General features: G+C 46.6%; 1 protein-coding gene across 2 annotated transcripts in view; it reads left to right on the top strand.

Annotated features, from left to right (window-relative positions):
- The first annotated feature begins 6504 nt into the window (after positions 1–6504).
- Positions 6505–23478, top strand: part of acad8 (acyl-CoA dehydrogenase family member 8) — an 85332-nt gene continuing 68358 nt past the window's right edge. For both annotated transcript variants that reach the window (XM_033049849.1, XM_033049850.1), the window contains exon 1: positions 6505–6664. In XM_033049849.1, coding sequence (XP_032905740.1) covers positions 6538–6664 — 127 coding nt within the window. In that variant the 5' untranslated portion in view covers positions 6505–6537. The remainder of the gene's footprint in view (positions 6665–23478) is intronic.

Genomic DNA, 23478 nt, shown 5'->3' on the forward strand with positions numbered 1-23478 from the left:
TTCTGCAGATCATAGCTATGAAGGAGGAAAGTCGATCCTGGCCTGGATCGAACAGGGAGCCAATGAAGGGAGGGAGAAAAATACTGGGGTGAGATTTAATACTTGCAGGGGGAAAACTTACAGATGGGCCGAAGGGACTCCTCCTGAGCTAGTACAGGCCTGATGGGCCGAAGGGGCTATTTAAAAAAATAAATCTGAGTGAAATCTCAGTGAAAGGCACTTTTTCTGGACTTTTCCTGGCCTGGCACGGGCCTTTTGGGCTAAAATGCTCCTCCTGGACTAATACGGGCGTTTTGGGCAAAAGGGGCTGGTTTCTCGGCTAATAGGGGCCTTGCGTGCCGAAATTAGTGGTTTCAGTCAGGCCAAATTTCTCATTTCATTTCATTCTCATTTCAATTTCAAGCACAGGCCAGGCAAAACAACTCATTTCATTTCCATTTCAAGCACAGGGCAGACCAAACAACTCATTGCATTTTCATTTCATTTCCATTGCAGTTTCAAGCACAGGGCAGGCCAAACAACTCATTCCATTTTCATTAAGGGCTAACAAATCATTTATTGCAAGTACATTGCAGACTCACAGTTAGTTGATTCACAGCTTCGAATCACAGTCGTGCTCTCTCCCTCACGATCTTCCAGTGACTAACTTACATCCAGGCATCCGGGGTTTTATAGTACTGCCCCCCCGCGGAAGGGGCGTTACCTTCATCATGGTGATTGACAGGCGAGAGGACCAATCATCTGATCTCAAGATTTTTTAAACACTCACAATTTTTTTTATCTTTCATCGATGGGAAAACTCCTCGGGGCTGCCACAGCGGAGGAGGATTGTGAGTAAGATGGCCAAAAATTATAGCGATATAGGGTAGGGTTTTTTCTAAAATCAATATACAGCGCAGACAGAAAGTGGTCAAGATGAGACTTTTAGTTATATAGATAAGGGGGGGAAAGGATAACTAGATAGAGAGTGTGATCTCTCAGGAATCAAAGCGGCACCTCTGTGTGGAGCCACAGGGGATGGGCAAGGTCCTAAATGAGTCCTCTTCTGTAGGATGGAAGAAATTGGGGCATTCAATGGAAGTGTCTTGAGAGCAGTCAGGGTTACTGTTGAAGAAGTACTGAAGGTACTGTCGTGTTTGAAGGTGTACAAATCTCCAGGGCCTGATCTGATGTATCCGAGGACATTGTGGGAAACCAGAGAGGAAATTGTGGGAGCCCTAGTTGATATTTAAGAGTCGTCCTTAAATACAGGAGAGGTGCTGGAAGACTGGAGGGTGGCAAATGTATCTCTTTTCAAGAAGGGCTGCAAGGAAAATGCTGGGAACTATAGGCTGGTGAGCTTAACATCTGTAATTGGTAAGTTACTGGAGAGTATTCTGAGGGATAGGTTATACAGGCATTTGGATGGGTAAGGGCTGATATGGGATAGTCAGAGTTTTGTACGTGGGAAGTCGTGTCTCACAAATCTGATTGATTTCTTTGAAGACGTGACCAAAAAGATCGATGAGGGCAGAGCTCTGGAAAGATACATCGCATGGGATCAAAGGAGAGATAGCTGAATGGATAGCAAATTGGCCCCCTGGAAGGAAGCAGAGGGTAATGGTGGAAGTTTGCATCTCAGACTGAATGCCTGTGAGTAGTGGTTTGCCTCAGGGTTCGGTGCTGGGCCCATTACTGTTTGTCATCTACATCAATGATTTGCATGAGAACATACAGGGCAAGATTAGCAAGTTTGCTGATGATACAAAAGTGAGTGGTTTGGAGTTAGTGAAGATAGTTGTGAAAGATTGCAGCAGGATCAGGATCGATTGGCCAGGTGAGCGGAGGAATGGTTGATGAAATTTAATACAGAAAAGTGTGAGATGTTGCATTTTGGGACGTCGAACAAGGGCAGGACCTACACAGTAAATGGTAGGCCTCTGGGTAGTCTTGTAGAGCAGTGGGATCTAGGAGTACAGGTGCATGGTTCCTTGAAGGTCGAGTCGCAGGTAGATACAGTGGTCAAAAGACTTTTGGCACTTTGGCCTTCATCAGTCAGAGTATTGAGTATAGAAGTTGGGAGGTCATGTTCCAGTCGTATAAGACATTGGTGAGACCACATTTAGAGTATGATGTTCAGTTCTGGGCACCATGTTATAGGAAAGATATTGTCAAGCTTGAAAGGGTTCAGAAACGATTTACGAGGATGTTTCCAGGACTAGAGGGTGTGAGCTCCATGGAGCGCAGGAGGATGAGGGGTGCTCTTATAGAGGCATACAAAATCATGAGAGGATCGGGTAGATGCACGGAGTCTTTTGCCTAGAGTAGGGGAATCAAGGACCAGAGAGCATAGGTTCAAGGTGAAGGTGAAAAGATTTAATAGGAATCTGAGGGGTGGTGGGAGTATGGAACAAGCTGCCAGAGGAGGTAGTTGAGGCTGGGACTATCCCATCGTTTAAAAAACAGTTAGACAGGTGCATGGATAGGACAGGTTTGGAGGGATATGGACTAAATGCAGGGAGGTGGGACATTTATCACTGTATCACTCCATGACTCGATGACGATGTCAAAAAATGGCAAAGCACCAGTCTGCTGTATAGAGTAAACATGGCAACTGCAGAACACAACATGAAGAAGAGAAATATTAATCCACAAGAGAGAGAAGAGGCAGACAAGTGGATGGAAAGGAAGAAACACAACAATGAAGGGTAAACTTCGACAAAGAATGAATGAATGAATTCATTAATTTGTTTATTGGCCAAGTATGTACACATATAAGGAATTTGCCCTGATGCTCCACTCGCAAGTAACAACACGACATACAGTAAACCATTAAGAATATAACATAAACATTAAAACATTAAATAAAATACCAGAGCAAAAGGAGGCTACAAACTTTTGGTTATTGAGTAGAGCTACTGCTCGTGGAAAAATCTGTTTTTATGTCTGGTCGTGGCAGCTTTGACAGTCCGGAGTCGCCTTCCAGAGGGAAGTGCTTCAAAGAGTTTTGAGGGGTTTCCAGGGTGAGAGGGGTCAGAGGTGATCTTACCTGCTCGCTTCCTGGTGGAGATCTGAGAAGAAAAAGAACAAGGATAAACACCAAAAACCATTAACCAGGCAGAAGGCTGATAAGAAGAGTGAATATGAGTGAAACGAGAAAATAAATCAACGTGCAGGCTATTCGAAGGAGAGGCATGAGGAAATTAATGCATGTTGTATATGGAAAAGCAAGAGAAGAAAATTAACAAAATATTTGAAGAACAAAAAAGAAAACTTCAAGAAGCAGGGGAAAGACTAAGGGACATACAGTGCCCTCCATAATGTTTGGGACAAAGACCCATCATTTATTTATTTGCCTCTGTACTCCACAATTTGAGATTTGTAATAGAAGAAAATCATGTCGTTAAAGTGCACATTCCCAGCACCGAGCCTTGTGGCACCCCACTTGTCACTGCCTGCCATTCTGACAAGGACCCGTTAATTCCTACTCTTTGCTTCCTGTCTGCCAACCAGTTCTCTATCCATTTCAATACCTTACGCCAATTACCATGTGCTCTAATTTTACACACTAATCTCTTGTGCGGAACATTGTCAAAGGCTTTTTGAAAGTCCAGATACACCACATCCACTGGCTCTCCCTTATCCACTCTACTTGTTACATCCTCAAAAAAGTCCAGAAGTTCAAGTTCAAATTTATTGTCACATGCACCAATTAAGGTACAGTGGTATTTGAGTTACCATACAGCCATACTAAGTGAAAAGCAACAATACACACAGCCACATAAAATAAAAGTTAAGATAAACATGCATCACAGCGGAATCCACATTCCTCACTGTGATAGAAGGTAACAAAGTTCAATTATCTTCCTGTTTTGTTCACCGTTGATCGGGGCTGATGAACCCTCCGCAGTCGCCGCTGCCGACGATGCGATGTCCAAAGCCCTCCCACGGCTTGAAGCTCTGGGCAGTTCTTCATGATCTTATAGAAGCGCCATTCCACGTTGTTAGGCCGCAGGGGGGACGGAGATGCGACACGGAGGAAAATTGCATCTCCGTCGAGGTAAGTAACTGAAAAAAGTTTCCCCCAATTCCCCTGAAAAAAGTTTCCCCCAATATCCCTCCCCCCCACCACCCCCATAAAACAGACCAAGAATCATAAAAACATACTTTTAAAACATACTTAAAACAATAAAAACAGAGAGGGACGGACTGTTGGCGAGGCAGCCACTGCGGTGAAGTTTGGTCAAGCATGGTTTCCCCTTTGTAAATCCATGCAGTAGTGACAGCCCTCAGCCTCCACAACAGTAAATAACATTCTGTGAAGCATTGACAGTCAGAACCTTTCTTCCAGGGTGGAAATACTAGAGGGCATAGCTTTATAGTAAGAGGGGCAAAGTTTTTTTACAGAGAGGTTGATGAATGTCTGGTGTGCACTGCTCTTGGTGGTTATTGAGGCAGTTATGATAGTGCCATTTAAGAGACTTTCAGATACATATATGATATACAGGGAATGGAGGATAACGGATTATGTGCAGCCAGATAAGAGGTGGTCATGACATGATGTTCAGCACAGACAATGTGGGCTGAAAGGGCCTGTACGTGTTCTGTAATGTTCTATAACCACCAGTCTTGCCTCTTTGCAGTGCAACTGCTTATCCTGTCTGATATCTTTCACAACAGTGTTTTTCCCCAACTTCTCATTTGCCTCCTTTAGACTCTGAGACCCCCCCCCCCGCTAATCTAATTGAAACACTCCCGGGTAGTACCAGTAACTCTCCCTCCTGGGTTAATGATTCCCCTACTTGCTCAGTGCATCCCGTCTCTCTTGGCAAGTCAGCCCTGCCCCAGAAGATGGCCCAAGGTCCAAGATCCGGAGCCCGCTCCTGAACTAGCCACCTGCTTCTATTTCTGCCCTCACTAGCACATGGCACTGGGGGCAATCCAGAGCTGACCTCTCTCTACATCCTGCATTTTCATCAATTTCGTGACTTCCTACATTCACTCCCTACTTGCATCATTTATGCCATTGTCTTCTGCCTGCTTGCCCTTCTGCAGTCAGTCTGAGACATCCTGGATCCTGGCACCATGGAGGCAACACACTATCCTGGAGGCTCGTTTGCTACCACAGAATCTTGCGTCCCCCTCTATCACAATAGATCTGTTTAACTGTCTAAGAAAGGGGGGAGAGAGAGAGGGGGTTAGAGAGAGGGGGGGAGAGAAAGGGGGGGGGGAGAAAGGGGGGGGGAGAAAGGGGGGGAGGGAGAGAAAGGGGGGTAGGGAGAGAAAGGGGGGAGGGGGGGAGAGAAAGGGGGGGAGGGGTGGGAGAGAAAAGGGGGGAGAAAGGATGAGAGGAGGGGGGAGAGAAAGGGGGAGGGAGGAAAGGAAGGGGGGAGAAAGGGAGGGGAGAAAGGGGGGAGGGGGAGTGAAAGGTGGAGGGGGGGAGAAAGTGGGTAGGAGGGGGAGAGATGGGGGGATGGGGGAGAGAAGGGGGGATGGGGGGGGATGGGGAGAGAAGGGGGGATGGGGAGAGAAAGGGTGGTGAGGGGGCAGTGAACAGGGGTGGGAGGTGGGGAGGAGGGAGAGAAAGGGAGTGGGGGGAGCGAAAGGGTGGTGAGGAGGGGGTGAAATGGGGTGGGAGGTGTAGAGGGGGGAGAGAAGGGGGATGGGGGGAGAGAAGAGGGGATGGGGGAGAGAAAGGGGGGGAGAAAGGGAGAGGGGAGAGAAGGGGGGGAGAAAGGGAGAGGGGAGAGAAGGGGGGAGAGAAAGGAGGAAGGGGGGAGAGAAAGGGGGAAGGGGGAGAGAAAGGCGGAGGGGGGATGAGAAGGAGGGGGAGAGAGAGGGGGGAAAGAGGGGCAGAGAAAAAGGGGAGACAGAAAAGGGGGAGAGAGAAAGGGGGGAGAGACGGGGAGAGAAAGAGGGAAAGGGGGAGCAAAAGGGGGGAGGGGGAGTGAAAGGGGGGGGAAGCAAGGTGGGAGGGGAGAGAAAGGTGGAAGGGGGAGAGAAAGGGGGAGGGGTTGAGAAAGGGGGGAGAGAAGGGGGGAGGGGGGGGAGAGAGGAGGAAGGAGGGGAAGGGGGGAGAGAACGGGGGTAGAGAAAGGGGGAGGGAAGGGGGGAGAGAGAAGGGGGAGGGGGAGGGGAGAAGGAGGGGAGGGGAGAAGGAGGGGAGGGGAGAAGGAGGGGAGGGGAGAAGGAGGGGGGAATGAAAGGGGGGAGGGAGGAGTGAAAGAGGGGGAAGGGAAAGAGAGAAACAGGGGGAAGGGTGAGAAGGGGGGGAGGGGAGAGAAAGGGGGGAGAGAAAGGGGGGGAGAGAAAGGGGGGGGAGGAGGGGAGAGAAAGGGGGAGAGAAGGGGGGGGGAGGGGAGAGAAAGGGGGGAGGGAGAGAAAGGGAGGGGGAGGGGAGAAAGGGAGGAATAAGGTGGGACAGGGGGAGAAAGGGGGACGGGGGAGCAAGGTGGGAAAGGGTGGAGAGAGAAAGGGGTGAGGGGGGAGAGGCGGGGGGGGGGAAAGTTGAGGGTCAGCGAGAGGTCACCCGTGGCCCAGCGGCTGAGTGCGGTGAAGATGGCGGCGGCGGCGGCGGCGGCTGCGGGCCGTGTGTGGAGGAGAGTCACGGCTACCCGTGTCCCGGCGCTTGTTGCCCGTGTGCTGACCGCGGGCCCGGCCCGGGCCGTGCACAGCTGCATAGACCGTGAGTCAGTGTCCAGGGGTGAGGGGAGGCTGGGCTGGGCTGCGGGTCCCGGCGCTGTGTGAGGCGGAGGCCGGGCGCGGCCGCTCCCTAATCACTTCATGGTGTGGTCAGTGTAGACTGGCGAATCTGGCCCTTCAGCCCTTCGAGTCCATGCTAACCCTCCAGTCCCCATCCAATGAGGATTGGAGGTGACAGCGGGAACCGCAGGTGCTGGAGGAACAGTGGGTCAGGCAGTGTAAAGGCCCCACTCTTAACGTTGCCGTTTTATTCCCTCCACTGACCATGCCTTGCCCTGAGTTCCTCCAGCACTTTGTGGTTTGCACGTCAGTCAATGAGATATTGTTGCGAATACAACCTGAGTTGGGTTCTTTCTTCAGACTGATAGTAGGGGTCATAAAGCTGAAAGACTAAGCCTGGCGAGTGATGGGGGGGATACAGGTGAGGGGAAGTTCATCAGATGGGTGGAGTAAGTGGCAAAGGCTGGAGGTGAAGCTGGTTGCGGGTTAAGAGACACGTGGGAAGATTTTAAACATGTTAGAGTTCAGGGCCAGCAAGTTCCTGTTGGAGTGAAGGGCAAGGGATTAGAGCACTGGGTGGTGAGAGATATTGAACCACAGGAGCCATAGATTAGATGGGATCAAGTGAATCCTTGATGGATGTAGTTGAAGTCTTGAGAGGGAGATCAGGAGTGTAAAAAGAGAGCATGAGATAGCTTTGGTAGATGAGAAGTCAAAGAGGTTCCAGAATTAGAAACATGGACATAGAAACATAGAAAATAGGTGCAGGAGTAGGCCATTCGACCCTTCGAGCCTGCACCGCCATTCAATATGATCATGGCTGATCATCCAACTCAGTATCCCGTACCTGCCTTCTCTCCATACCCCCTGATCCCTTTAGCCACAAGGGCCACATCTAACTCCCTCTTAAATATAGCCAATGAACTGGCCTCAACTACCTTCTGTGGCAGATAATTCCAGAGATTCACCACTCTCTGTGAAATTTTTTTTTCTCATCTCGGTCCTAAAGGATTTCCCCTCTATCCTTAAGCTGTGACCCCTTGTCCTGGACTTCCCCAACATCGGGAATAATCTTCCTGCATCTAGCCTGTCCAACCCCTTAAGAATTTTGTAAGTTTCTATAAGACCCCCCCTCAATCTCCTAAATTCTAGCAAGTACAAGCCGAATCTATCCAGTATTTCTTCATATGAAAGTCCTGGCATCCCAGGAATCAGTCTGGTGAACCTTCTCTGCACTCCCTCTATGGCAATAATGTCCTTCCTCAGTTTTTCGAGACCAAAACTGAACGCAATACTCCAGGTGTGGTCTCACCAAGACCCTGTACAACTGCAGTAGAACCTCACTGCTCCTATACTCAAATCCTTTTGCTATGAATGCTAACATACCATTCGCTTTCTTCACTGCCTGCTGCACCTGCATGCCTACTTTCAATGACTGGTGTACCATGACACCCAGGTCTCGTTGCATCTCTTCTTTTCCTAATCGGCCACCATTTAGATAATAGTCTGCTTTCCTGTTTTTGCCACCAAAGTGGATAACCTCACATTTATCCACATTATACTGCATCTGCCATGCATTTGCCCACTCACCCAGCCTATCCAAGTCACCTTGCAGCCTCCTAGCATCCTCCTCACAGCTAACACTGCCCCCCAGCTTAGTGTCATCCGCAAACTTGGAGATGTTGCATTCAATTCCCTCGTCCAAATCATTAATATATATTGTAAATAGCTGGGGTCCCAGCACTGAGCCTTGCGGTACCCCACTAGTCACAGCCTGCCATTCTGAAAAGGACACGTTTACTCCTACTCTTTGCTTCCTGTTTGCCAGCCAGTTCTCTATCCACATCAATACTGAACCCCCAATACCGTGTGCTTTAAGTTTGTATACTAATCTCTTATGTGGGACCTTGTCGAAAGCCTTCTGAAAGTCCAGATATAACACATCCACTGGTTCTCCCCTATCCACTCTACTAGTTACACCCTCGAAAAATTCTATAAGATTCGTCAGACATGATTTACCTTTCTTAAATCCATACTGACTTTGTCCAATGATTTCACCACTTTTCAAATGTGCTGCTATCCCATCTTTAATAACTGACTCTAGCAGTTTCCCCACTACCGATGTTAGACTAATTGGTCTGTAATTCCCCGTTTTCTCTCTCCCTCCCTTTTTAAAAAGTGGGGTTACATTAGCTACCCTCCAATCCTCAGGAACTACTCCAGAATCTAAAGAGTTTTGAAAAATTATCACTAATGCATCCACTATTTCTGGAGCTACTTCCTTAAGTACTCTGGGATGCAGCCTATCTGGCCCTTGGGATTTATCGGTCTTTAATCCATTCAATTTACCTAACACCACTTCCCGGCTCACCTGGATTTCACTCAGTTCCTCCATCTCCTTTGACCCTGCTATTTCCGGCAGATTATTTATGTCTTCCTTAGTGAAGACGGAACCAAAGTAGTTATTCAATTGGTCCGCCATGTCCTTGTTCCCCATGATCAATTCACCTGTTTCTGACTGCAAGGGACCTACATTTGTTTTAACTAATCTCTTTCTCTTCACATATCTATAAAAACTTTTGCAGTCAGTTTTAATGTTCCCTGCCAGTTTTCTTTCATAATCTATTTTCCCTTTCCTAATTAAGCCCTTTGTCCTCCTCTGTTGGTCTCTGAATTTCTCCCAGTCCTCTGGTCGGCTGCTTTTTCTGGCTCCCTGATTAGTATCCCTGATTTCCCTTGTTATCCACGGATGCACTACCTTCCCTGATTTATTCTTTTGCCAAACTGGGATGAACAATTTTTGTAGTTCATCCATGCAGTCCTTAAATGCCTTCCATTGCATATCCACTGTCAACCCTTTAAGAATTAATCGCCAGTCAATCTTGGCCAATTCATGTCTCATACCCTCAAAGTTACCTTTCATTAAATTCAGAACCATGTCACTCTCCATCCTAATGAAGAACTCAACCATATTATGGTCACTCTTGCCCAAGGGGCCACGCACGACAAGACTGCTAACTAACCCTTCCTCATTTCTCAATACCCAGTCTAGAATAGCCTGCTCTCTCGTTGGTTCCTCTACATGTTGGCTTAGAATTGTATTAAGGGTAAACGAGTACCTAGGGAGTTTAGGGCCCTTTAAAGATCAATAGAGTTGTTTATATGTTGAGCCAGAGCAGAAGGGCAAGGTGTTAAATGAATATTTCTCATTGTATTTACTGTGGTAAAAGAGATGGATGATAGGGTATTTGGGAAAGTTAATAGTGATGTCTTGCCAAGAGTCCACGTTCTAGGTGCTGGAGGTCTTAAAACGCATAAAGGTAGATAAATCCTCAGGACCTGATCGTGCATCCTAGACATTGTGGAAAGCTTGGGAAGAAACTGTGGGGATATTTGTATCAGCCATATTCACGGGTGACTGGAGGGTGCCTAAGAATGTCCTAACAACAACAACAACAACAACAACAGAGCCTAACCAACATCTTTGGAGAAAAGATCTTCAGAGAAGGTCCAGTCTGAAGAAGAGTCTCAACCTGAAATATCACCTACTCCTTTTCTCCAGAGATGCTGCCTGTCCCACTGATTTACTCCAGCTTTTTGTGTCTTCTGTATATTGAACTCTTTGTTGTTGTTTATTTTGGGATTTACAGAGTACTATGTTTATGTATCTGTTGCGTTGTTGCAAGTAAGAGTCCATTATTCTGTTTCGGGACATGCGACAATAAAAGACTGGACTAACAAAAGAAGATGAGAAAATCCAAATAATTATAGGCTGGAGCAAAGATCTTATAGCGGAGCAAGATAGGCTACTCCTGCGAAATGCAATGGGCTGACGTGTAGTACGCTATGGAGGGGATCCTGGGCATTTTTCCCCGCCCATTTTAGTAACCTGAGCCTACCTGACCCGACCCGACTCGCAGTGTAATCAATGTTGCGGGGCCCACACTCCCTCTCCCCGGGCCGCGCACTCCCTCTCCCGCTGCCCCGGGCCCCACACTCCCGTTGCCCCGGGCCGCGCACTCCCTCTCCCTCTCCCCGGGCCGCGCACTCCCTCTCCCCGGGCCGCGCACTCCTTCTCCCCGCTGCGGAAACAAAGATCCGATCATTGGCCGGAAGCAAGATGGCGGAACAAGATGGCGGAACAAGATGGCGGGGGCTGGTTGCTAAAATGGGTCCTATAATCACCCATGAATCCGCCCATGAGCGTACTACACGTTTGCGTGAGAGTAACCCATCTTGCTCCGCTATAAGATCTTTGGGCTGGAGTGCCTCACATCAGTGGGAGGGAAGCTATTGGAGAGGACACTTTGGGATAGGATTTACTCCCACTTGGAAAAGATTGCACTAATTGGGGTAATTCAGCCTGGCTTTGTACGTAGCTGGGCATTGATTGATTGAGTTTTTTTAGGAGGTGATTGATGATGGTAGAGCAGTGGTTGTTGTCTGCATGGATTTTAGAAAGGTATTTGATCAAGTCCCCTGTGACAGGCTCATCCAGAAAATTAAGATGCACAGATTAACAGTGACTTAGTCGTATGGATTCAAAACTGGCTTACTGAGGGTGGTGGTCGAAGTTCAATATTCAGGCTGAAGTTCTGTGACTAGTGGCGTTCCACAGGGATGTGTGCTGGGACCTCTGTTGTTTGTTATATATTTAAATGATTTAGATATATGTAGATGGGTTGTTGAGTAAGTTTGCAGACACCACCAAAGTTGCTGGGGTCGTGGACTGTGAGGAAGGCTGTCAAAATATGCAGCGGGAAATAGATCCGTACCTAATAGGGGGGAAGAAATTGACGTGTGCATTTTGGGAAGTTGAATGTAGAGGTCTAAGTCTTAACTCCCTGAAAGTGGTGCTTGCCTTCATTGTCATAGAGCTGCACAACAAACAAACCAGCTCTTCGGCCCAACTTTCCCATGCCAACCAAGATGCCCCATTTACACTAGCCTCACCTGCCCGCATTCGGCCCATGTCCCTCTAAACCTTTCCTATCCATGAGCCTATCCTGATGTCTTTTAAATGTTGTTATAGTACCTGCATCAACTAACTCCTCTGGTAACTCGTCCCACACACACACCTCTCACTGTGTGAAAAGATTCCTCCTCGGGTTCTTATTAAATCTTTCCCCTCTCACAAACCTATGTCCCCTGGTTCTTGATGCCCCTTCTCTTTGTAAAAGATTGTGCATTTAACCTATCTATTCCCCTCGTACACCTTTATAAGATCGCCCATCGGCCTCCTCCACTCCAAGGAATAAAGTCCTAGCCTGACCAGCCTACCTTGATAGCTCAGACCCTCAATTCCTGGCAACATTCTCGTAAATCGTCTCTGCACTCTTTCCTGCTTAACAACATCCTTCCTATGGCAATGTGCCTTAAACTGAATACAATACAATAATTGTGGCCTCACTGATGTCTTGTACAACTATAACATAGCATCTCAACTTCTGTACTCAATACCCTAATTAAAGAAGGCCGATTTACCAAAAGCCTCCGCTATCTTTAAGAGCTCTATCTAACTCTCTCTTGAAAGCATCCAGAGAATTGGCCTCCACTGACTTCTGAGGCAGAGAATTCCACAGATTCACAACTCTCTGGGTGAAAAGGTTTTTCCTCATCTCTGTTCAAAATGGCCTACCCCTTATTCTTAAACTGGCCCCTGGTTCTGAATTCCCCCAACATCGGGAACATGTTTCCTGCCTCTAGCATGTCCAATCCCTTAATAATCTTATATCTTTCAATAAGATACCCTCTCATCCTTCAAAATTCCAGAGTATACAAGCCCAGCCGCTCCATTTTATCAACATGACAGTCCCACCATCCCGGGAATTAACTTTGTGAAACTACGCTGCACCCCCTCAATAGCAAGGATGTCCTTCCTCAAATTTGGAGGCCAAAACTGCACACAATACTCCAGGTGTGGTCTAACTAGGGCCCTGTACAACTGCAGGGCCTCTTTGCCCTATACTCAACTCTTCTTGTTCTTCACTGCTTGCTGTACCTGCATGTTTACTGTGAATGTCCTGTCCTAGATTGAATTTCCAAAATGCAACACCTTGCACTTATCTGTACAAAGCTCCATTAACCATTCCTCAGCCTACTTGCCCAACTGATCAAGATACTTCTGTAAATTTTGATAACCATCTTTGCTATCTATGATACCATCTAAGGTACACAAAAATGCTGGAGAAACTCAGCGGGTGCAGCAGCATCTATGGAGCGAAGGAAATAGGCAACGTTGCGGGCTGAAACCCTTCTTCTACTTTAGTATCTTCTGTAAATGTACTAATCATGCCTTCTATATTCTCATCCAAACCACAAACAGCAATGGGCCCAGCACTGATCCTTGAGGCACACCACTACTCACACGCCTCCATTCCGAAAAACTACCTTCCACGTCTCGACCCGAAACGTTGCCAATTCCTTCTCTCCATAGATGTTGCCTCACCCGCTGAGTTTCTCCAGCATTTTATGTCTACCTTCTACCTTCAGTGTCTGCTATCTTCCATGAAGCCAATTCTCTGTCCAGTTGGCTAGTAATCCCATGCGATCTAAACTTCCAGAGCAGCCTACTATGCGGAACCTTATCAAATGCGTTGCTGAAGTCCATATAGACAGCGTCCACAACTTTGCACTTCAAAAAACTCAATTGGATTTGCAAGATACTATCTCCGATGCACCAAACCATGTTGACTACCCCTAATCAGTCCCTGTCTATCCTAATTTCTTATCCATCAGAATACTTTCCAGTAACTTACAGTGGCTTGCAAAAGTTTTCATACCCCTTGAACTTTTCCACATTTTGTCATGTTACAACCACAAACGTAAATGTATTTTATTGGGATTTTATGTGATAGACCAACACAAAGTGGTGCATAATTGTGAAGTGGAAGGAAAATGATACATGGTTTTCAAATTTTTTTAGTAATAAAAAACTGTAAAGTGTGGCGTGCAAAGGTATTCAGCCCCCCTGAGTCAATACTTTGCAGAACCACCTTTCGCTGCAATTACAGCTGAAAGTCTTTTGGGGTATGTCTCTACCAGCTTTGCACATCTAGAGACTGAAATTTTTGCCCATTTCTCAGCTCAAGCTCAGTCAGATTGGATGGAGACCGTCTGTGAAAAGCAATTTTCAAGTCTTGCCAGAGATTCTCAATTGGATTTAGGTCTGGACTTTGACTGGGCCATTCTAACACATGAATATGCTTTGATCTAAACCATTCCATTGTAGCTCTGGCTGTCTGTTTAGGGTCGTTGTCCTGCTGGAAGGTGAACCTCTGCCCCAGTCTCAAGTCTTTTGCAGACTCTAACAGGTTTTCTTCCAAGATTGCCCTGTATTTGGCTCCATCCATCTTCCCATCAACTCTGACCAGCTTCCCTGTCCCTGCTGAAGAAAAGCATCCCCACAGCATGATGCTGCCACCACCATGTTTCACAGTGGGGATGGTGTGTTCAGGGTGATGTGCAGTGTTAGTTTTCCGCCACACATAGCGTTTTGCATTTAGGCCAAAAACTTCAATTTTGGTCACATCTGACCAGAGCACCTTCCTCCACATGTTTGCTGTGTCCCCACATGGCTTGTGGCAAACTGCAAACGGGACTTCTTATGGCTTTTTTTCAACAATGGCTTTCTTCTTGCCACTCTTCCATAAAGGGCCGATTTGTGGAGTGCACGACTAATAGTTGTCCTGTGGACAGATTCTCCCACCTGAGCTGTGGATCTCTGCAGCTCCTCCAGAGTTACCTTGGCTGCTTCTCTGATCAATGCTCTCCTTGCCCGGCCTGTCAGTTTAGGTGGACGGCCATGTCTTGGTAGGCTTGCAGTTGTGCCATACTCTTTCCATTTTCGGATGATGGATTGAACAGTGCTCCGTGAGATGTTCAAAGCTTGGGATATTTTTTTATAACCTAACCCTGCTTTAAACTTCTCCACAACTTTATCCCTGACCTGTCTGGTGTGCTCCTTGGGCTTCATGATGCTGTTTGTTCACTAATGTTCTCTTAACAAACCTCTGAGGCCTTCACAGAACAGCTGTATTTATACTGAAGGTACACAAAATTGCTGGGGAAACTCAGCGGGTGCAGCAGCATCTATGGAGCGAAGGAAATAGGTGACGTTTCGGGCCGAAACCCTTCTTCAGACTGATGGGGGGGTGGGGGAAAGAAAGAAGGAAAAGGGGAGGAGGAGGAGGAGCCCGAGGGCGGGCGGATGGGAGGGTGGGCGGAGACAGCTAGAGGGTTAAGGAAGGGGAGGAGACAGCAAGGGCTAGCCAAATTTATACTGAGATTAGATTACACACAAGTGGACTCTATTTACTAATTAGGTGACTTCTGAAGGCAATTGGTTGCACTGGATTTTATTTAGGGGTATCAGAGTAAAGGGGGCTGAATACTTTTGCACGCCACACTTTTCAGTTTTTTATTTGTAAAAAAATTTGAAAAACCATGTATCATTTTCCTTCCACTTCACAATTATGCGCCACTTTGTGTTGGTCTATCACATAAAATCCCAATAAAATACATTTACGTTTGTGGTTGTAACGTGACAAAATGTGGAAAAGTTCAAGGGGTATGAATACTTTTGCAAGCCACTGTACCTAGTAAAATTCTGTGAATCCATGAATCTGATCTATTTATTGAGCATTGAGTGCCAGAGTCAAGAACTCATGATGCAAATTTGTAGGATTTTGGTTTGGCTGTCTTTGGAGTATTAAGTGCAGTTCTGTTTGCCCCATTACAGGAAAGATGTGGAGGTTTTGGAAATTTTACCACAATGATGCCTGGATTAGCTACATGAAGAAGTTGAACAGACTTGGATTCTTTTCTCTGGAATACTGGAGGCTGTGGATAAACCAGATAAGATTTTACACAATTAGATAGTGTAGATAGTCAGAACCATTTCCCCAGCATGAAAATAACTACTAGAGGGCATAGCTTTAAGGTGAGAGGGGCAAAATATAAAGGATATAGATAGTTAGATAAATACTTTATTAATCCCCTTTTCAGGGAAATTCAGATGTCCTTGCAGCACACTAATAAAAATAGAACATAACATTAAAGAAGAAATGTAACATTAAAACATAACAACATCCCCCCACAATGGTTCCCACTGTGGGGGAAGGCACAAAGCCCAGTCCCCATCCCCTTGTCCACCCATGGTCGGGCCTATTGTGGCCTCCGCAGTTGCCGCTATGGCGGTCTGATGTTTCAAGCCCTCTCGCCGGGTGATGGTGCTCCAGTGTCGGGAGAACCCTCTCAGCAGCATGGGATACCTGCAACAGCCGCTTCCTTACCGGAGACCGCGGCTTCCGAAGCCCACAGGCCGTGCTGGGAGAAGCTCCACCACTGGCTATCTCGGCGGGAGATCACAGGCTCCGCGATGTCAAAGTCAGCGCCGTCGCCCGCGGCTGGCCGCTCCACAGACCCGCAGCTCCGCGATGTTCAATCGGCGGCTCCAGTGCAGCGACCCGGGCAAGGCATCGCCTGCTCCGCAATAGCGCTCCTGCGCTGTGCCACCGTTGAAGCCTTGGTTCTGGCCAGTCCCCTCAGGAAAAGCCGCTCCAGACCCGATGGTAAGCCGCGAGGACGGGTCGAATATGCTGCTCGGAGGAAAGCCGCCTCTCCCACCAGGTAGGGACTGAGAAAAGCAGTCTCACACATAAAGACTAGACCCCCAACAACACACTTTTAACATACTAAAAATTAAAAAAAAGAAGTGGAAAAAATGGACAGCTGCACGAATGTATGGGATATGTTTTTTTTACACAGATTGGGACGAATAGCTGGAATGTACAGTCGGAGTTGGTGGCAGAGGCAGATACAGTAGTGGCATTTTAGAGACTTTTCGATTGGCATATGGATATGTATGGAATTGAGGGATATGGATTATGTGCAGGAAGATAAGAGTTGGTCGTTTCATGTTCGGCACAGACGTGGGCTGAAGCATCTGTTCCAGTGTTGAACTGGTCTATTTTCTAAGACGTTGCTAAGGCCACATTTGGAGTACTGTGTTTAGTTCTGGTTGCCCCACTATCAGAAGAATATTGTTAAACAGTAAAGGACACAAAAAAGATTTACGAGGATGTCACTGGGTTTGAAATGTTTGAGTTATAAGAGGTTGGAGCACAGGGGTGATCTTATAGATGTTTATATAATCACGAGACACATAGATGACGTAAAGACCCACAATCTTTTCCCTATCCTAGAGGAGCTCAAAACTGAAGGGCTGAGGATTAATGTGAGAGGGGAGAGATTAGAAGGGACCTGAAGGGTAACTTTTGTACATAGTCAGTGTGTTTTGCGAGCTGTCAGAAGAAATGATAGAGGTGTGTGCAATTACAACATTTAAAAGACAATTGAACAGGTACATGGATAGGAAAGGTTTGGAGGGATGTGGGACTAGCCCAGTTTGGCAACTTGGTCGGCATGGAAGAGTTGGGCCAGTTTCTGTGCTGTATAGCTCTATGAATCTGCACTTGAAATGTGCTTTCCAACACTTCAATGCTATTTTGAGTCAATCTACAACATGGCTTTTTCTTTTAGTGATAAACTTTCAGATCCTGGCTTTTCAAGACAATTTTCTAAAAGAAACCTGGATTTCTGTCTTTGTGAATAGAGGCAAGGAGTATAAAAGCCTCAAGCTGTGATTGGTCTGCAACAGGAGTAAGTGCAGGCCCACAGTTGAGGGAGAGTGGCTGGACGTACTGGAACAGTATCTGGAGAGCCAGTGGAGGTAGTGTACCTGGACTTTCAGAGAGCCTTTGATAAGACCCCACACAGTAGATTAGTGGACAAAATTAGAGCGCGTGGTTTTGAGGGTAGGTATTGACATGGATAGAGAATTGGTTGGCAAACAGTAAACAAAGAATAGGAATAAACAGGTCCCTATCAGAATGGCAGGCAGTAGCGAGTGGAGTGCCGCAAGGCTCGGTGTTGGGGCCACAACTGTTTACAATATAAATGATTTAGATGATGGAATTAAAAGTAACACTAGCAAATTTGCAGATGACTCAAAGCTGGGTGGCCATGTGAATTGCGAGGATTGTTGCTAGGAGGTTGGAGGGTGACTTGGACGGGTTGAGTGAGTCAGTGACGGTCAATGGCTGGGGAGGCACTGGCTAGTATCAGTGGCCCGGCCCTCCGTCTTGATCATCGCGTCTCCCCAAGGAGAGAGAGGGGTGGAGCCGTGGCTGGGAGGAAGGGAGGGAGGGAGGGAGAGAGAGAGAAGAGAAGGGGGGGAGAGAGAGAGAGAGAGAGAGAGAGAGAGAGAGAGAAGGGAGAGAGAGAGAGAGAGAGAAGAGTGAGAGGAACGGGAGAGAGAGAGAAGGGGGAGAGAGAGGAGGGGAGAGAGGAGGGGAGAGAAGAGGGAGAGAGAGAGAGAGAAGGGAGAGGGAGAGGGAGAGAGAGGGAGAGAGGGAGACGGGGAGAGAGAGAAGGGGGAGAGAGAGAAGGGGGAGAGAGAATGAAAGGAGAGAGAGAGAAGGGAGAGAGGAACGATGGCACGCATTTGATAAGGTCCCACATAGGAGATTAGTGGGCAAAGTTAGGGCACATGGTATTGGGGGTAGAGTGCTGACATGGATAGAGAAGTGCTTGGCAGACAGGAAACAAAGAGTAGGGATTAACGGGTCCCTTTCAGAATGGCAGGCAGTGACTAGTGGGGTACTGCAAGGCTCGGTGCTGGGACCGCAGCTATTTACAATATACATCAATGATTTGGGGATGAAGGGATTCAAAGTAACATTCAGACTATTATCTAAATGGTGGCCGACTAGGAAAAGGGGAGATGCAGCGAGACCTGGGTGTCATGGTACACCAGTCATTGAAAGTGGGCATGCAGGTGCAGCAGGCATTGAAGAAAGCGAATGGTATGTTAGCTTTCATAGCAAAAGGATTTGAGTATAGGAGCAGGGAGGTTCTACTGCAGTTGTACAGGGTCTTGGTGAGACCACACCTGCAGTATTGCGTACAGTTTTGGTCTCCAAATCTGAGGAAGGACATTATTGCCATAGAGGGAGTGCAGAGAAGGTTCACCAGACTGATTCCTGGGATGTCAGGACTGTCTTATGAAGAAAGACTGGATAGACTTGGTTTATACTCTCTAGAATTTAGGAGATTGAGAGGGGATCTTATAGAAACTTATAAAATTCTTAAGGGGTTGGACAGGCTAGATGCAGGAAGATTGCTCCCGATGTTGGGGAAGTCCAGGACAAGGGGTCACAGCTTAAGGATAAGGGGGAAATCCTTTAAAACCGAGATGAGAAGAACTTTTTTCACACAGAGAGTGGTGAATCTCTGGAACTCCCTGCCACAGAGGGTAGTCGAGGCCAGTTCATTGGCTATATTTAAGAGGGAGTTAGATGTGGCCCTTGTGGCTAAGGGGATCAGAAGGTATGGAGAGAAGGCAGGTACGGGATACTGAGTTGGATGATCAGCCATGATCATATTGAATGGCGGTGCAGGCTCGAAGGGCCGAATGGCCTACTCCTGCACCTAATTTCTATGTTTCTATGTTTCTATTAGCAAATTTGCAGATGACACAAAGCTGGGTGACAGTGTGAACTGTGAGGAGGATGCTATGAGAATGCAGGGTGACTTGGACAGGCTGGGGGAGTGGGCAGATGCATGGCAGATGAAGTTTAAAGCGGATAAATGTGAGGTTATCCACTTTGGTAGCAAAACCGGGAAGGCAGATTACTATCTAAATGGCATCGTTGGGAAAATGAGGAGGTACAACGGGATCTGTGGGTCCTTGTGAAAAAGTTACTTTTATAACAACTAAACAGGATCGCTTCTTAATACAGACAAACGTTTGGTAGACCAGTTCAAAACTTTACTTATTATCGGCCGATGGAAGGGAGGGAGACCTCTAGTCAAGTGAACAATACAGACACTTCACTGTCCTCATTCACTTCCCAGAACAACAGAATTACATCGTATTATATAATGTTTTGTTGTCACCTTAGCACATTCCACAAACATTAGCCATGGTCAGAGGTACAGGAAAATAAATGTTTCTACAGAATGCATCACATCAAAGGCATTTTACATATGAAAGACATCAGCCATTTGTCATACACCTTACTGGGATCAATCTAACTTCCTCTCTCGTCATATGGGAGACAAATGTTAGTCATTCATTATCTCAATACACAGCAACCTGAGGCAAACCTAAACTTGCCTTTTTGTATTAATCTACTGGAGAAAAGCCTGATTTGACATTCAATATAAGTTGTAAGCTTTTCTTGTATATTTATCATAATTCAGCCTTATCATTCCATCCTTTTATCAAAATCTTGATAACAACTACAGTCCTTGCCGAGTACATACGAAAGACTATAAGCATCTCATCAGGCAAATTAATAGTACAACTAGTAATACAATCAATCCATAGTGGACAATCGTTCCCCAAATCCCCGGAGCTATAATCATGGAATTCAGCTCCTACCTTCCTTATTTTAGCTACTTCCATTCTGATATGGGCAGCCAAGTTGGTAATGTTGGAGGAAACATTGGGAATAAAAGTACAACATTCTCGACCTATTATTGCACATGTCCCTCAATTTTCTACTAAGATAAAATCTAAGGCCATTCTGTTTTGTAATACTACCGTCCTCATAGCTACCATCTCAGCTGTTACCCCAACCTCCTCCTGGGTTGCACTCAAGGAGACGGCAGTGGCATTAGCAAGTGTCTCTAAAGCAGAGGCCATTCTAATTAGTTCCTGTGACACTATTATACTACCACAGGACAGGAAAAGGATCATAAAAATTGCTCAGCCTTCATTAGGCTTCGCTTGGAACTCCCCGTGTGCTGGTGTAACTGGTTCATGCTTCTCTTGTGTGGCACTGCATATGCAACATAACAATGCCGTGTCACAAACATACTGTTTCTCAAAAATACACCAGTGCCTTGGTTGTGGCAAAAACAGGTAGATTTAACTGGCCTTTGCGGATCTCTTACTGTCAGTAGTCGGGGTATCTTTGCTGCGCTTGTCATGTTCAAGTTCAAGTGAGTTTATTGTCATGTGTCCCTAATAGGACAATGAAAGTCTTGCTTTGCTTCAGCACACAGAACATAGTAGGCATTTACTACAAAACAGATAAGTGTGTCCATATACCATTATATAAATATATACACACATGAATAAATAAACTGATAAAGTGCAAATAACATATAATGGGTTATTAATGTTCAGAGTTTTGTCCGAGCCAGGTTTAATAGCCTGATGGCTGTGGGGAAGTAGCTATTCCTGAACCTGGTTGTTGCAGTCTTCAGGCTCCTGTACCTTCTACCTGAAGGTAGCGGGGAGATGAGTGTGTGGCCAGGATGGTGTGGGTCTTTGATGATACTGCCAGCCTTTTTGAGGCAGCGACTGCGATAAATCCCCTCGTTGGAAGGAAGGTCAGATTGTTTGATTCCAATCTTGTTTAAAAGGAGGTGTGTACGATCCTTTAAATGTGGGTTAGTCCTCAAGTTTGCCATTCTGAAGAAAGTCCAGTCCATGTGGGCCAACCCAGAATAATAGGAGGGTCAATAGCCCATTGTCCTTTCCTTGTTTCCACGAACGGTTCACAGTCAATCAAATGTATCCAACGACGATGATCTAATCTTCAATCTTCACGGCATTGATGTTGTTGACACATTGGTTGTTCCTTTCAACACAGTCTCATTTCTATCGTTGTCCCAGCACAATAGTCATCCGGGTAGCCTGTATGGACGCAGTCCCGGTGCGCACTGTTGTTCAGGCACAGCGCCTCTAACCTGGGGATGGCAGATCTGGCAAGGACATGGGTTAATTGCTGTCCCCATACATAATAGTTAATTGCCAGGGCGGGAGGTGGCTTCCTCCCCCCAAGAAACCCGCAAAAACACCCACAAAAAACGCCACACCTGCACAACACACCCGCACCCACTCCCTACCCCTCCCTCCCCCCCTCCCCCCCTCCTATACTTCATTCTCCACCACATTTTCCTTTCAATCCCCAGTTTTTTTATTAACAATTAGTTGCTTTATCAGAAAAACGATTCCCCCGGAGGTAATTTGTTTTTTTGCGCAATATCTTCCCCCTCTTTTTAAAAAAAAACTTGTCACTTCATTTGGCGACCCAATCCTTTTTTTCTTCTCTTTTCTGTCTGTCCACCAACTGCAACAGTTTCCAACCTCTTCAACTCTATTTCTGCCTTACCATTCCTTCCTTACCAGCATGGGTAAGGAAGTGAATATATGTTAGTAAGACAGGTAAAAATGCATCTGGTACACAAACTTGTCCAAGTGGGGTGAGGCGAATCAATGTCACAGCCCCCTTGTTTCCATAGTTATTTTTAGATATGAGAGGCGTCCCTCTGTAATGTACATACCTCCCTCATGTTTGGCAACCTGAGGCAAGCCTAGACTTGCCTTTCTGTAATAATCTACCGGAGAAAAGCCTGATTTGACACTAAATATAGGCTGTAAGCTTTTCTTATATTTTTAACATAATTCAGCCTTATCACTTGTACATCAGTCTATGAAAGTAAGCATGCAGGTACAGCAGGCAGTGAAGAAAGCGAATGGCAGGTTGGCCTTTATAACAAGAGGAATCGAATATAGGAACAAAGAGGTCCTTCTGCAGTTGTACAGAGCCCTAGTGAGACCACACCTGGAGTACTGTGTGCAGTTTTGGTCCCCTAATTTGAGGATGGACATTCTTGCTATTGAGGGAGTGCAGCGTAGGTTTACAAGGTTAATTCCCGGGATGTCATATGCTGAGAGAATGGAGCAGCTGGGCTTGTACACTCTGGAGCTTAGAAGGATGAGAGGGTATCTCATTGAAACATATAAGGTTGTTAAGGGTTTGGACACGCTAGAGGTAGGAAACATGTTCCCGATGTTGGGGAGTCCAGAACCAGGAGCCACAGTTTAAGAATAAGGAGTAAGCCATTTAGAACGGAGTGAGGAAACACTTTTTCTCACAGAGAGTGGAGAGTCTGTGGAATTCTCTGCCTCAGAGAGTGGTGGAGGCAGGTTTTCTAGATGCTTTCAAGAGAGATCTAGATAGGGCTCTTAAAAATAGCGGAGTCAGCGGATATGGGGAGAAGGCAGGAACGGGGTACTGATTGGGGATTATCAGCCATGATCACATTGAATGGCGGTACTGCCTTGAAGGGCCGAATGGCCTACTCCTGCACATATTGTTTATTGTTTATTGTTATAATCGTTCCATTCTGACCGCCGCCGAACCCCCCACCGCACCATTGCACCCTTCTTCATGGCGGCCCAGTGATGTCTCGGCTCTGACAATTCGAGGGATCTAACCGGTAACAACACTAAGAGCAGCCCCGGGCCGCCGCGTTCCCCGACTCGAATCTGAGCTTGAAAAATCTTGTGATGGGTTGATGTGTCCCAGCGGGCCATATTTTGGAGATTCCTGCCATACAAGAACTACACAAAAATCTACAAAATTTCACTAATTGATGACTTTATTATTGTGACAAGTCGAGATCTATTTAAAAAAATCTAATAACTTTCTAATTTGCCTATAAAGTCTACCTTCCCAATGATCGTTTTTTCGCCGTGTGGTGTATCTTGCTCCGCTCTATGGTCTTTGGTCTGTGCTGCCGCTGCTGAAGCTAGCTAACGTGGAGGGAGAGTGAGGTAGCGTCAATTACGTGGGCTGAGCAGATGTGATCGCTGCCTCCCCTGGTGCTTTTTCATTAGTTTTATGTGAGACCAGCGAGCACAAATTTAATTTATTTATATGTGAAATAAGTTACCTGGACTGTGGAAGGCGAGGACATGTAAGGAAGGGGTTTACA

The sequence above is a fragment of the Amblyraja radiata genome, chromosome 33, assembly GCF_010909765.2.
Source record: "Amblyraja radiata isolate CabotCenter1 chromosome 33, sAmbRad1.1.pri, whole genome shotgun sequence".
Classification (NCBI taxonomy): domain Eukaryota; kingdom Metazoa; phylum Chordata; class Chondrichthyes; order Rajiformes; family Rajidae; genus Amblyraja; species Amblyraja radiata.